This window comes from Amblyraja radiata, chromosome 4 (assembly GCF_010909765.2).
Source record: "Amblyraja radiata isolate CabotCenter1 chromosome 4, sAmbRad1.1.pri, whole genome shotgun sequence".
NCBI lineage: Eukaryota > Metazoa > Chordata > Chondrichthyes > Rajiformes > Rajidae > Amblyraja > Amblyraja radiata.
The window spans coordinates 55517641-55532936 of NC_045959.1; the positions used below are offsets into that span (position 1 = coordinate 55517641).

Here is a 15296-nt window from a genome sequence, read left to right on the forward strand (position 1 = left end):
CCATCAGCAGTTGCATCATCAATGAAGTTAAGTGAGCCAGTACCTTCAGCAGCCATACATGCCCAGGCCATAACACCTCCACCACCATGTTTCACAGAGGTGGTATGCTTTCGGATCTTGGGCAGTTCCTTCTCCCCTTCATACTTTGCTCTTACCGTCACTCTGATATGTTAATCTTCGTCTCATCTGTCCACAACACCTTTTTCCAGAACTTTTGGAATCTTTTATTGCTGTTTATCAACATGAGGACCAACGTTGAGCCAATGAAAATCAAAGAAGCCATTATGAGACTGAAAAACAAGAATAAAACTGTTAAGGGCCTGTCCCACGAGCATGCGACTGCATGCGGCAAGCACGATCAAACCGGAAGCGGGGGCCGCGTGGAGGTCGAGTGATCCCGTACGAGCTGATGCGAAGTCGAGCGAAGTCCGCGGGAAGTTCGTGCTAGGCGTACGCTGTCGAGACGCTGCGTATGGCGTTGAGACGGTGCGTACGGCCTCAATGCGGCTGCGGGCCGGCAGGCCGTTGCCGCGCGGAATATTTGAACAGTGTCAATTTTTCGGAGCCCCGCGCGATGTCGGGACCAGCTCCGCACAATTCCATACGGCTCCGGCGATCGAAGTGGGACCGGTCCCGCGAGGCCGTACGGCTCAAGCGACCACGTGGGACAGGCCCTTTAGACACATCAGCTAAACCTTTGGCTTACCAAAATCAACTGTTTGGAACATCATTAAGAAGAAAGAGAGCACCGGTGAGCTTACTAATCGCAAAGGGACTGGAAGAATTCTCTCGTTCACAAAGAAAAATCCACAAACACCTGTCCGACAGATCAGAAACACTCTTCAGCAGTCAGGTGTGGATTTGTCAATGAGCACTGTCTGCAGAAGACTTCAGGAACAGAAATACAGGGGCTACACTGCAAGATGCAAACCACTGGTTAGCTGCAAAAATAGGATGGCCAAGTTAGTTTTCCAAGAAGTACTTAAAAGAGCAACCACAGTTGAGGTTTGGAACATAATTAAGAAGAAAGAGAGCTCTGGTGAGCTTACTAATCGCAAAGGGACTGGCATTTCATCTTTTAAGTACTTCTTGGCAAACTATAACCCGGCCATCCTATTTTTGTGGCTAACCAGTGGTTTGTATCTTGAAGTGTAGCCTCTGTATTTCTGTTCATGAAGTCTTCTGCCGACAGTGGTCATTGACAAATCCACACCTGACTCCTGAAGAGTGTTTCTGATCTGTCGGACAGGTGTTTGGGGGGGTTTCCTTTATTATAGAGATAATTCTTCTGCCATCAGCTGTGGAGGTCTTCCTTGGTCTGCCAGTCCCTTTGCGTTTAGTAAGCTCACCAGTGCTTTCCTTCTTAATGATGTTCCAAAAAGTTGCTTTTGCTAAGCCAAAGGTTTGACTGATGTCTTGAACAATATTATTCTTGTTTCTCAGTCTCATAATGGCTTATTTGGCTTTCATTGGCACAACTTTGGGCCTCATGTTGATAAACAGCAATAAAAAATTACAAAGGTGATGGAAAGACTGGAGGAAAGACTAGGTGCTGACAGCTCTCTTATTCCTGCATTCAAGAGGCAATTAAACACACCTGAGCAATTACAAACACCTGTGAAGCCATGTGTCCCAAACATTATGGTGCCCTGAAATGGGGGAGACTATGGAAAAATACAGCTGTCATTTATACATGGTGAAACAAAAATGTATAAAAATACCCTTTAATAAAATCTGCCAATGTGCACTTTAACCACATGTGATTTTTCTTTTAATTACAAATCCCAAATTGTGGAGAACAGAGTCAAATAAATAAATGATGGGTCTTTGTCCCAAACATTATGGAGAGCACTGGAGTTGATTCTTAACATACTTGGTTGGCATGGGCAACTGGGGCCACAGGGCCTGTTTCTGTGCTGTGCAGCTCCATGCCCTGGACAGACAGCATTCATAGTCAAGATCTAAACAGTGTCTTTACGGAATTTCTACATTGTCCCTGTAAATGTGTGGGTTCCTCCGGGTGCTCCAGTTTCCTCCCACAATTCCGAAGACGTGCGGCGGGTTCGTGGGTTAATTGGCTTCTGTAAATTGTCCCTAGCGTGTAGGATAGAACTAGTGTACAGTGATCGCTGGCAGGCGTGAATTCGATGGACCGAAGGGCCCATTTCCACGCTGTATCTCTGAACTAAACTCCACTTGATTTATCTTTCTCTCTCTCTAGCTGAGTGTTATCCATTCAGCGGAAAGACTATGCATGATTATAATCAAGCCATCTACAGTGTACAGATACAGGATAAAGAGAATAATGTTTAGTGCAAGATTAAGTCCAGTAAAGTCTGATTAAAGATAGTCCGAGGGTCTCCAATGAGGTAGATGGTGGGTCTGGTACGCTGTCTAGTTGGCGAGAGGACGGATGAGTTGTCTCTTAACAGCTGGGAAGAAGTTGTATTCGGTAGTATTCACAATCTATCCTTATACTAAGCACCCTTAGCACTCATTGGCCCCCCCTGAAGTAATATCCTTTCCCTTGTTTGATGGGCCTCTCCACCAGACCCTGCCCCCAATATCCTGCTGCATAACGACCCTAGACTGTGGCTCTCCACCACAGAGCCTTGGCTGCACCAAGCTTCGGTGTGTCCCTCAGCATGTGCTCCTGGAGTCTGGGATGATCCGGTCGGCAAGATTCCCTGACGGACATCTCGCTCCGCTGGGAGACCAAGTTGCCCTGACCAAAGATCAGTCAACAGAACCGTGGCACTTTGTGGAGCACACAGTCAGCACTAAAATACCCAGTTATGTCCCATTTAACCAGAGAACGCAGTGATTTGCATGTACCAAAGCTATTTTGGGGCTGTGTTGTACCTCACACAGCATGTGTAAAAAGAATGACAACTATAAATTGCATTCTGATGGCAGCACGCTAAAAATATAAGTGAGAAGCAAGAGCACCAATCACACCAGAGCACCAAACTGCCAGTCACTAATTTGAGAAATCATTACAGTCCCAAAAACCCAGAAATAGTTCAGTGTCAAAACAACAATTCCCTTGACTCAAAAACAAAGCAGAGGCTTGTGTGGCTGATCTGTCCGAGCATAAAATGGGGCAAAGGAGAGCTACAGTCAATTGCGTGAACATTGCCTTGCTCCCTCACCATCAACATCCTCGTTGTCACCTCTGATAAGACACGACTGGACCAGCCATGCAAATACTGTGGCGATGAGCAGCTCCAGTGATTCACGTATCCTCCCGATAGTGGTAAAGGTGGCATAGGGTGTGCTTGCCTTCATCGGTCGGGGCATTGAGTATAAGAGTCAGGAAGTCATGATGCAGCTTGATAGGAATTATGACCCAAAAGTGGGTGGTATTGTATAGAGAAGGTGGTTGTCCAAAATTAGAGCAGGATCTTGATCTGTTGGGCAAGTGGGCCGAGGAATGGTTGATGGAATTTAATACAGAGAAATGTGATGTGTTGCATTTTTGGACGTGTCTAACATGGGCAGAACCTACACGGTGAATGGTAGAGCTCTGTGGAGTGTTTTAGAGCAGAGGGATCTAGGAGTGCAGGTACATAGTTCCTTGAAAGTGGAGTCACAGGTAGATAGGGCTATCACAAAGCCTTGAGGCACATTGGTTTTCATCAGTCAGAGTATCAAATATAGAAGTTGGGAGGTCATGTTGCAGATATACAAGACGTTGATGAGGCCACATTTAGAGTATCGTGTTCAGTTTTGGTCACCATCTTATAGAAAGCTGTTGTCAAGCTGGAAAGGGTGCAGAGAATATTTATGAGGAAGTTGCCAGACCTGGATTACTTTCTTCCCAGAGGATGAGAAAAACTGATAGAAGTACAAAACATTATGAAATGCATAGATAGAGTAGACAGGACTTTTTCCCCAGGAAGGAAGTATCAAATACTAGAGTTATAGCTTCCAAGTTAGAGGGACAAAGATTAAAGGAGATGTGCGTAACAAGATTTTAAAAAAGTTACACAGAGGACGGTTTGTGCCTGGAACATGCTGCCGAGGTGGTGTTGGAGGCAGATATGATAGTGGCATTTAAGAGACATTTGGATAGGCACGAGGATGTGCAGGAGGGATATGGATTACCTCTACAAAGTACATAGAAGGTATGCGATGGAACACTCTCGACTTGCTTGGAAGACTCCAGCTACAACACACCAGCTCAACACCATCTAGGTCAAAGATTCAGGCTTAATTAGCACCCCATCCATCACCTTAATCATCCACTCCCTCTACCAGCAGCACACACACTGCCAAAGAGCAGCACACAAATGCCAAGGTGCGCACCAGCGACAAAAATCTACAACATTACCGACCAAACCAGGGAGCTTTCACACCAAGGATGGTTTCAGGGAATGGCAGCACCACCACATGCAGGATCCCCACCAAATCGCACACGGACATCAGTCATACAACACGAAACTGGACCTTCGGCCCAACTGCCCATGTCTAGATGCCCCATCTACTCTCGTCTCATTTACCCATATCACTCTAAATCTTGTGTAGGAAGGAACTACAGATGTTGGTTTATACCGAAGAGACACAAAAAGTAAATCAACCGGTCAGGCAGCATCTCTGGAGAAAAGGAATAGGTGATGTTTCAGGTCGGAACCTTTCTTCCAGTTTCAAATAGTCACCCATTACATTTCTCCAGAGATGCTGCCTGACCCACTGAGTTACACCAGAATTTAGTGTCTAATTTCACTCAAACCTTTCGTGTCAAGTACCTGTCCGAGCGTCTTTTAAATGCTATTATGGTACCATCCTCAACAACCTCCTCAGTCAGCTTGTTACATACAAGTGAAAAAGTTGTCCCTCAGGTCCCTGTTAAATCATTCCCCTCTCACCTTAAACCCATGTACTCTGGTTCTTGATTCCCCTACTCTGGGTAGAAGACTGTGCATTCACCCTATCAATTACCCTCACGATTTTATACATCTCCATATGGTTATCTCCAGCCTCCTGCGCTCCAAGGAATAGAGTCCTAGAGTGCCCACCCTTTACCTTTAGCTCAGGCCCTCACGTCTTGATAACATCTCAAATCTTCTCTGCACTTTTTCCAGCTTAATGACATTGTTCCTCTACCAGGGTGACCACAACTGAACACAATACTTCAAATGAGCAAGAAGGAACTGCAGATGCAGGGTTAAACAGAACTTAGACACAAAAATCTGGTGTAACTCAGCGGGTCAGACAGCATCCCTGGAGAAAAGGAATACGTAACGTTTTTGAAGGGTCTCGAACCGAAATGTCACCTATTCCTTTTCTCCGGAGATGCGGTCTGACCTGCTGAGTCACTCCAGCTTTTTGTGTCTATCTTCACATTACTCGAAATATGGCCTCACCAACCTCTTGTACAACTGCAACATAACACCCCAAATTTGTTACTCAATACCCTGACTGATGAAGACCAATGGACCAAAAACCTTCTTTACCACCTTATTTACCTGTGAAGCTATTTCCATGGAGCTGTGTACTTTGCATAAACTGGTATTTCCTGTAAATCCTGAAATTTGCTCCCCAACACTGTAGGAACTCTACAAGTTCTCCAGTGCTTCAAGGTAGCACTCGGTGGCACAGTGGCATAGCAAGAGAGCTGCTGCCCTGCAGCGCCAGAGACCCAGTTCAATCCAGACTACAGGTGCCACCTGTACAGAGTGTGTACATTCTCCTTGTGACCGCATGGGTTTTCTCCAGGTTTTAAGGTTAATTGTCCTTGGTAAAATTTAAATTGTCCTTGGTGGTAGGGTGTGTATCTCTACAGTCGAAAGTAAATTCTAAAGCAGCTCACCACCAGCTTCAAGGACAATTGGGGAAGGGCAATATATCCCCTCAGTACAATATGCCCAACCGACATGCTTGATGCTGTGATTTCTCCATTCGTAGGGGAAACAATTAGAAAGAATGCCGGTACTGACCTTGTGAAGGAGGCTGGTTATTCTGTTTAGCAACAGAAGCGGAAGGCTCTGACTCAGATAGTGTGTCTGGCACTTGGGAGGTGATATCCTGGGAAGAACTTTTCACAATGACAGCTGGTTCTTGGCTGATCATGACAGGCTGCGCCTCTTCAACCTGCGGAGATGCAACACCTCGTTGGAAAAGTTCAAGACATTTGGAAAAGTCTTATTACAATTCTGAAAACGCTCAACGCAAGTACAAACTTGAAGGTCACCCAACCAAAACAGTTGGGCAGCACAGTGGCACAGCTGCTGCCTCACAAGGAAAGTAACCCAAGTGGGATAACATGGAACTTGTGTGAATGGGTGATCGATGATTGGCATGGACTCGGTGGGCTGACATGCCTGTTTCCATGCTGTATCTTTTCAATCAATTGCAGCCCTTTTCTTTCAATGATACCATGATATTATTCAATTAATAACATGAACGGGTGATCAAGGATTGGCATGGACTCATGGAGCCGAGGGGCCTGTTTCCCGACTGTATCGTTCAATCTACCAATAACCCACCTTTCAACAAAAGGCATCAATTAAAGTAGAAATATTCCATAGCACTGCAGAAGTCTCAACAAGAAACAGATGCTGAGTTTAGGAACGGTGGGGAGACAGTGCCTAAAGCTTTGGAGCTGGGGATGATGGAATTGAAGGGCTTCGGCAGCTAAAGGCAGTTAGAAACAGTGTGAAAGGAATGGGCAGCACAGAACAGCCCAAGGTTCAGGAAAATCAGTCAAAGTTGTTCTGGCATAAAACCGAGAAAAGGAACAACAGGGCTTTAAAGATTTGATGAGTTGGTAATGGTTCTTGTATGGTAATGGTATTTGTTTATTATTGTCCCATGCACTAAGATACAATGAAAACATGCATTTATGTGCCATCCATTCAAATCACATCATAGGCTGATACAATCGCAACATTTAAACAGCTATTAGATGGGTACATGGATAAGATAGGTCTGGAGGGATATGTGTCGAACGCAGACAGGTTGCACTAGTGCAGATGGGGCATGTTAGTCAGCATGGGCAAGTTGCGCGGATGTGCCTGTGTCCGACACTGTATGACTCTATGTCAATCAATCCATACACTCCATACAACAGGTAGTGCAAAGAGAAAAATACCAGAATACAGAATATTACAGCCTTACAGCTACAGTGCAAGGTCATAAGTGATAGGAGTAGAATTAGGCCATTCGGCCCATCAAGTCTATTCTGCCATTCAATCATGGCAGGTCTATCTCTCCCTCCTAACCCCATTCCCCTGCCTTCCCATAACCTCTGACACCTGTACTAATCAAGAATCTATTTCTGCCTTCTGTGGCAAAGAATTCCATGGATTCACCACCGTCCGACTAAAGAAATTTCCCCTCAACTTCCTAAAAGAACGTGTTCAAGAAGGAACTGCAGATGCTGGAAAATCGAAGGTACACAAAAATGCTGGAGAAACTCAGCACGTGCAGCAGCATCTATGGAGCGAAGGAAAAAAGAACGTTCCTAAAAGAACGTCCTTGAGAATGAAGAATGAAAGAATGAGATAATTGCCGGCACAAAGTGCTCTCAGCACCTTCCATTTTATTTCATACTTCCACGATTGGCAATCGTTGCATTTGTGCCAACTCTTACCTCAGCTGGTTCACTAGTGCATATGGTTTCAACAGGCGAAGGACTCTCCTCTTCAGGCTGGGCTTGCACATCAAGCTGCTCCTGTTCTCCACACATGGGCTCCTTCTCCTGATCCTCCACCTTTTTATTGAATAAAAAACACATTTTATTTTAAATCACAAAAAAAAAATCACTTTTCTTAAAACACATCCAAATTTTTATTGAATGAAAATCATCTCTGAGAATATTAATTCCAAAGGACCTTGGTTATGCAGCATTTAGTGTATTGCATGCAGTCTCAATACAGGAAGGATGTGGAGGCTTTGGAACGTGTGCAGAGGTTTACCAGAATGATGCCTGAATGAGAGGGGCTAGTTACAGGGAGAGGTTGGACAGACTGGGATTGTTTTCTCTGGAATGCCAGAGATTGGGGGAAACCAGATAGAAGTGTATACAATTATGAGAGATAAATAGGATAGAGTCAGAACATTTGCCCCAGGATGGAAAAAAAATCAAATGCTGGAGGTATAGTTTAAGGTGAGAGGAGTAAAGTTTAAAGGAGATGTGCAGGGCATGTTTTCTTTTACAAAGGGTGGCATGCACTGCTGGTGGTACGATACGATAGTAGCATTGAAGAGAATTTTGGATAAGCACAAGGATATGGATATGCAGGGAATGGAGGGATATGAATGATGTGCCGGCAGATAAGAGTTGGTCTTGGCATCATGTTCGGCGCAGACATTGTGGGTCGAAGGTCTTGTTCGTGTGCTGTACTGTTATATGTTCCATATTCCCGTAAGAAAATGGCGGAAAATTTATACGCTGGCATTTAAAATCAGACTTCTTTTTAAATTTTAGCATCATTCTGTCTGACATCACGTAACCCAACTACAAATCAGGGCACAAAAGGCTGAAGATGTTGTAATCTGGAGCAAAATACAAACTAATGGAGGAACTCAGGCTCCTGACCCGCAATATTGACAATCTGCTTACCTCCACAGGCTCTGCCTGACCCGCTGAGTTCCTCCAGCACTTTGAGTCAACGCCACATCATTAATCCATGCTCTCTACTGAGATTAAGGTTTTGAGGGTTCAGATAACTTTGGGTATCAATGTAAATATAAAGTGATAAATCCAGGGCGATTTGTTCAGGCAGCTCGTGGACAATTCTACTGTAAATTACATCACTGGCAAAACACAAAGTGCTGGAGGAAGTCAGCAAGTCAGGCTCCATCTGTGGTTGGAATGGACAGATGACATTTTGGATCAGAACCCTTCATAGAAATATAGAAAATAGGTGCAGGAGTCGGCCATTCGACCCTGCGAGCCAGCACCACCACCACCATTCAATACGATCATGCCTGATTGTCCAAAATCAGTACCCCGCTAAGAGCTAAATCTCTCTTGAAAATGTTTCCTTCAGACGGCTTCAATTTAAAGGGTCCTGACCCAAAACATCGTCTGTCCATTCCCTCCATAAATGCTGCCTGACCTGCTGTGAGGGCAAAGTTGAAAAGAAATTTGCTGGGCAAGTGTTTTTTGTGGGTTTTTTTAAACACAGAGGAATGCATGGAATGCACTGCTGGGAGTTGTGGTGGAAGCAGATATGTTAGTCATTTAAGAGCCTTTTGGATAAACATATGGGTATGCAGAACACTCACTTGTGCAGCAGTAGCAGCGTCCTCACCCTTTTTCTTCTTTTTCTTCTTCTTTTTGGATTTGCTGCCTGCAGAACCTTGCAAACCAGCGTCGGCTTTGTCCTTGTCTTCATCTGACACCTACAAAATTTAACACAATTCTTTAAAGACACGGCGCAACTTCTATCATTCAGTTCAGACCTGTGCAGAATTGTTTGAGCTTAATTTAGAGACACAGCATGGAAACAGGCCCTTTGGCCCACCGAGTCCACGCCAACTATCGAAAACCCGGGCTGCATGGTGGCAACGATTAGGGGTGACATGGTGGTGCAGCGCCAGAGTTACTGCTTTACAGCGCCAGAGACTCGGGTTCAATCCGGACCACAGGTGCTGTCTGTACGAAGTTTATACATTCTCCCCATGACGTTTGTCCAGGTGCTCCGGTTTCCTCCCACTCTCCAAAGATGTACAGGTTTGTTGGTTAATTGGCCTTGGTAAAATTGTAAATTGTCCGTAGTGTGTGTTGGATAGTGTTAGTGTACGGGGTGATTGTTGGTTGGCACGGACTCGATGGGCCGAAGGGCCTGTTTCCATGCTGCATCTCCAAATTAATCTAATATCAGATATACCATACATGGATATAACCAGTTCAAATTCGGGTACAAATGATAAAGCAAAAGGGAAGATAAAAAGTACACACTATAATTCTCAACATGTAGCACATCAGTTGCTTAGATAAAGTCCAATCTCCTCAATGGGGTAGAGATGAATCAGAAGCCTGAAAACAGGAGACAAAGCTTTTCCCGAGTCTGGTGGTGCGTGTTTTCCAACTTCTGAACCTTCCGCTGGATAGGAACAGAGAAGGAGGAATGGCCGGGTGGGGACGTCTTTGATTAGGAGGAAACTGGTGCACCCAGAGAAAACCCACGCGGTCACAGAGTGATTGCCTGCCTCTTCACTCCAGACTGACCAATAAAAAGGAAAACACAAAACTGGCAAAAATACCCCATCCTGTAATAGTTACACAAAGTTCCATACTTTCATATCTGCACAAATCAGTTTCATACAGAATTGAGCAGTATTGGACTTCTTGATCTCAGCCTCCATCACAGGAAACAGACTATCGACTGACGTCTTACAAACCCACCGACTCACACAACTATCTCGACTACACTTCTTCCCACCCTGCTTCCTGCAAAGACTCTATGCCAATTCCTCCGTCTACGCCGCATCTGCGCCCAAGATGAGGTGTTCCATACCAGGACATCCGAAATGTCCTCATTCTTTAGGGAACTGGGGTTCCCCTCTCCCATCATAGATGATGCCCCCACTTGTGTGTCCTCGGTACCCCGCAGCTCCGCCCTTGCTCCCCCTCCCCCTAGTCGCAACAGACAGAGTCCTCCTAGTCCTTACCTTACATCCCATCAGCTGTTGTATTTTTCGCCACCTCCAACGGGATCCCAACACTAGTCACATCTTCCCATCTCCTTTCCGCCTTCCGCAGAGACCATTCCCTCTGCAACTACCTGGTTAACTCATCCCATCCCACCCAAACCACCCCTTCCCCAGTTTCTTCATATGAAGAAAGACTGGATAGACTCGGTTTGTACTCGCTAGAATTTAGAAGATTGAGGGGGGATCTTATAGAAACGTACAAAATTCTTAAGGGGTTGGACAGGCTAGATGCAGGAAGATTGTTCCCGATGTTGGGGAAGTCCAGAACAAGGGGTCACAGTTTAAGGATAAGGGGGAAATCTTTTAGGACCGAGATGAGGAAAATATTTTTCACACAGAGAGTGGTGAATCTCTGGAATTCTCTGCCACAGAAGGTAGTTGAGGCCAGTTCATTGGCTATATTTAAGAGGGAGTTAGATGTGGCCCTTGTGGCTAAAGGGATCAGGGGGTATGGAGAGAAGGCAGGTACAGGATACTGAGTTGGATGATCAGCCATGATCATATTGAATGGCGATGCAGGCTCGAAGGGCCGAATGGCCTACTCCTGCACCTATTTTCTATGTTTCTATGTACCTTCCCCTGCAACCGCAGAAGATGCAACACCAATCCCTATACTTCCTCCCTCGACTCTGTCCAGGGACCCCGACAGTCCTTTCAGGTTAGGCAGAGGTTCACTTGTACCTCCTCCAACCACATATACTGTATCCGTTGCTCGAGATGTGGACGCTGATACATCGGCGAGACCAAACGTAGACTGGGCGATCATTTCACTTAACACCTTCGCTCAGTCCGGCTGAACTTAATTTATCTCCCGGTTGCTGAACACTTTAATTCTCCTTCCCATTCATACACAGACCTTTCTGTCCTAGGTCTCCTCCATTGTCAGAATGAGGCTAAATGCAAATTGGAGGAACAGCATCTCATATTTCACCTGGGCATCTTGCAGCCCAGTGGTATTAATACTGATTTATCTAACTTCAGTAACACTGGCATTCCCTCTCTCTCCATCCCTCCCCCATCCAAGTCGCACCAGCTTCTCATTTTCAACAGATAACAATGGCATGTTTCCTTTATCGTTACTTTTTCCGCATATCTTTCATTCATTGTTCTTTATCTCTCTACATCATCGTCAATATCTCTCGTTTCCCTTATCCCTGACCAGTCTGAAGAAGGGTCTCGACCCAAAACGTCACCCATTCCTTCTCTCCAGAGATGCTGCCTGTCCCCGCTGAGTTACACCAGCTTTATGTGTCTTTGAGCAGTATTGGAGGTAGTCATTTTGGCAGTAGTATCGCTGCTGGTTTTCAGAAGGAGGTATCCTCTTCATTCGTTGGCCTACAAATCTTTCTCTGGAGAAAGTTGTCACAGTACAACTGTTACAACCCATTGTTGATTATTATTAGTTTATTACTCTTGTCACATGAACAGAGATACAGCGAAAAACTGTGTGCAGTCCAGTCAAATCATCCTATGCAGGGCTCTCATTTAACTTTTTTTCCCTGTTGCCAGCCGGGCAACCTTGACAGCTTTTTAGCTTTTTTTAGGCCCGAAACGTTGCCTATTTCCTTCGCTCCATAGATGCTGCCACATCCGCTGAGTTTCTCCAGCACTTGACAGGTGAGGAGATCAGACGGAATGACCAGGGTGAAAAAGCTCCTTGATTATGTTGGCTGTTTTCCCTGATGCTGCATGATGTACTGAGTCAATTGGAGAGGGGTTGAGTGCGAGGCTGCTTTGCGTGGTGGACCAGGCTGCGTCCATAATTCTCTGCAATGTCTTGCGGTCTTGGGCAGAGCACAGAGCGAGGCCAAACACAAATTGGAGGAACAGCACCTCATATTTCGCTTGGGCAGCTTACAACCCAGCAGTATGAATATCGATTTCTCTAATTTTAAGTAAGCCGTGCATTTCCTCTACGTTTCCCCCACCCACCCTAGTCGTCCGGCTAGTTACACTGTTCATATCCCTTCATTATCACCTCTTCCACGGCCAACAATGGACCATCCGTGCTGGCTTCGATTTGTTCTGAACCTTTTCATACCCCTTAGTTTCCCTCTCCCCTGACTCTCAGTCTGAAGAATGGTTCTCAACCCAAAAAGTCACCTATTCCTTTTCTCCAGGGATGCTGCCTGACCCGCTGCGTTACCCCAGCATTTTGTGTCTACCTTTGGTGTAAACCAGCATCTGTGGTTCATTCCTACACACAGGCAAATGCAAACTTGTCAATGGATTTATTGCAGAATTTTGCCACATGGTACATAAGAGTGTAAAATTAGGGGCACAGTATTGAGAATCATCATGGAGGATGTTCGATCACCTATTCTTACCTATTGTGCTTCGTGGGTCAAGAAGTTAGTTGAGGATCCAGTTGCAGAAGGTTGGGATGAGTGCTAGGATGAGACAAAGCCTGCAGGGGAAGGTGCTCCCGTGTGCCCGTTGCCTCAGTTGTTCTAGTTAGTCGAGATTGTGAGTTTGGCAGGAATTGCGAGTGGCCTTGACAAATAACTGCAGGGTGTTTTATAGACAGCACGGAAGGCAGGCACGTGCCGCTGGCAGAAGTGAACTTTTGCAATTTAATGTAGAAACAAGGAGCTGCAGATGCTGGTTTATACCGAAGAGAGACCCAAAGTGCTGGAGTAACTCAGAGGGACAGGCAGCATCTCTGAAGAAAAAGGATGGTTGACGTTTTGGGATGGGACCCTTATGCAGACTGAAAAAGGGTCCCAACCAGAAACATCACCCATCCTTTTGCAATTTAACCTCCTGCTATCTTCACGGTTTCAGAGCTGCAACATCTCAACTTCAAGCCATGGAAAGTTATTGTTTCCTTAGCACTGGAAGCTAGCTGGAATCTGGCCTTGGACACCACACAGCTGCTCACCCTGGATCCTATGTGATCTCACCTCTGGATCAGCATACCTTTTGAGACCTTGACAAAGGCCTCGCTAAAGTCTATGTAGACACCAACCACCACACTGCCCAATGTGAAAGACCAGAGGGCAGAGCTTTAAAGTGAGAAGGGGAAAGTTTAAAAGAGATGTGTGGAGCAAGTTTTAAAAAAATACAGTGGGTGCCTGGAATACATCTCCGGGGGTGGTGGTGGATGCAGATGCGTCAGTGTCATTTAAGAGGGTTTTAGATAGGCACATGGATTTGCAGCGAATGGAGGGATATGGACCATGTGCAGGCAGAGATTAGCTTCACCTGGCATGGACTCTTGTGGGCTGAAGGGCCTGTTCCTGTGCTGTACTGTTCTATGTTCAACGTGATCCACATTTCTCCCGCATGGCACTGAACCATCGGGGACACATTACTCCTGCAGTGCTATCATCAGTCGGCCCCACTGCTTGTGACAGCTGAGTGGCTCCCTAGTGAATACAAGAACCCTAAATAGCAAACCCCCAGCAGAGAAAATTAGATATTGTAAATATGAAAACATCTGTGGGATAGAACTACATCAAGCTTTCTGAGGGCTTGTGGTGCGTGCAATACCAAGAGTATTAGACAATAGACAATAGGTGCAGGAGTAGGCCATTCAATGTGATCATGGCTGATCATCCCCAATCAGTACCCCGTTCCTGCCTTCTCTCCGTTGACTCCGCTATTTTTAAGAGCCCTATCTAGCTCTCTCTTGAAAGCATCCAGAGAACACTTCAGCTAGTCCACTTATAGAGTCAGTCATTCAGCATGGAAATGGGCCCTTCGGCCCAACTTGCCCAAATCGCCCAACATGTTCCACCTGCCTGCCTTCGGCTCATATCCCTCTACCTGTCTAATTGTTTCTTAAACATTGCAATAGTACCTGCCTCAATTACCTCCTCTGGCAGCTCGTTTCATACGCCCACCACCCTTTGTGTGAAAAGGTTACTCCCACAGATTCTTATTAAATCTTTCCCCTTTATCTTAAACCTATGTCCCCTGGTTCTCGATTACCCTACTCTGGGCAGGAGACTGTGCGTCGACCCGATCTTTTTGTCTCATGATTTTACTCACTTTGTTCATGATCATCCTTAATGTTATTTTATTGTCCATTTATATTTCCCAGTTTACCACGTTGAAGTAAAATAATCTCCGGGCAGCACAGTGGTGCAGCAGTAGAGCTGCTGCCTCACGGCGAATGAGACCCGGGTTAGATTCTGAGCTTGGGTGCTGTCTGTATGGAATTTGCACGTTCTCCCTGTGACTGTGGGTTTCCTCCTACATCCCAAAGACATGCGGGTTTGTGGGTTAATCGGTCCTCTGTAAAATGCCAGCAGTGTGTCGGGAGTGGAAGTGAAAGGGGGATAACATAGAACTAGTGTGAACGAGTGATCGATGGTCGGCATGGACTCGGTGGGCCGAACAGCCTTTTTCCATTCTGTATCTTCCCATTCATTCAATCAACGATGTTTCTTAAACTATCTTTGCATTAATTTCTACCTGCTACATGACAAGGCCAGCAGCATAATCCAGGATGAGTCACACCCAGGCCACTCCCTCTTCTCCCTCTTCCATCGGGCAAAAGGTATAGAAATATGAAAACGCACACCTCCTGATTCAGGGACAGTTTCTTCCCAGCTTTTATCAGGCAACTGAACCAACCTTCCACACTGGAGAGCAGTCCTGATCTACTATCTAACTCATTGGAGACC

The 15296-nt window shown here is 45.7% G+C and overlaps 1 protein-coding gene across 1 annotated transcript in view; it reads right to left on the reverse strand.

Annotated features, from left to right (window-relative positions):
* Positions 1 to 15296, reverse strand: part of mtdh (metadherin) — a 77956-nt gene that overhangs the window by 7011 nt on the left and 55649 nt on the right. Inside the window, exons 9-11 of the mRNA XM_033019475.1 lie at positions 9235 to 9351; positions 7595 to 7714; positions 5940 to 6093 (exon numbers count right to left, since the gene is read on the reverse strand). Of these exons, the coding sequence (XP_032875366.1) occupies positions 5940 to 6093; positions 7595 to 7714; positions 9235 to 9351 (391 nt within the window). The remainder of the gene's footprint in view (positions 1 to 5939; positions 6094 to 7594; positions 7715 to 9234; positions 9352 to 15296) is intronic.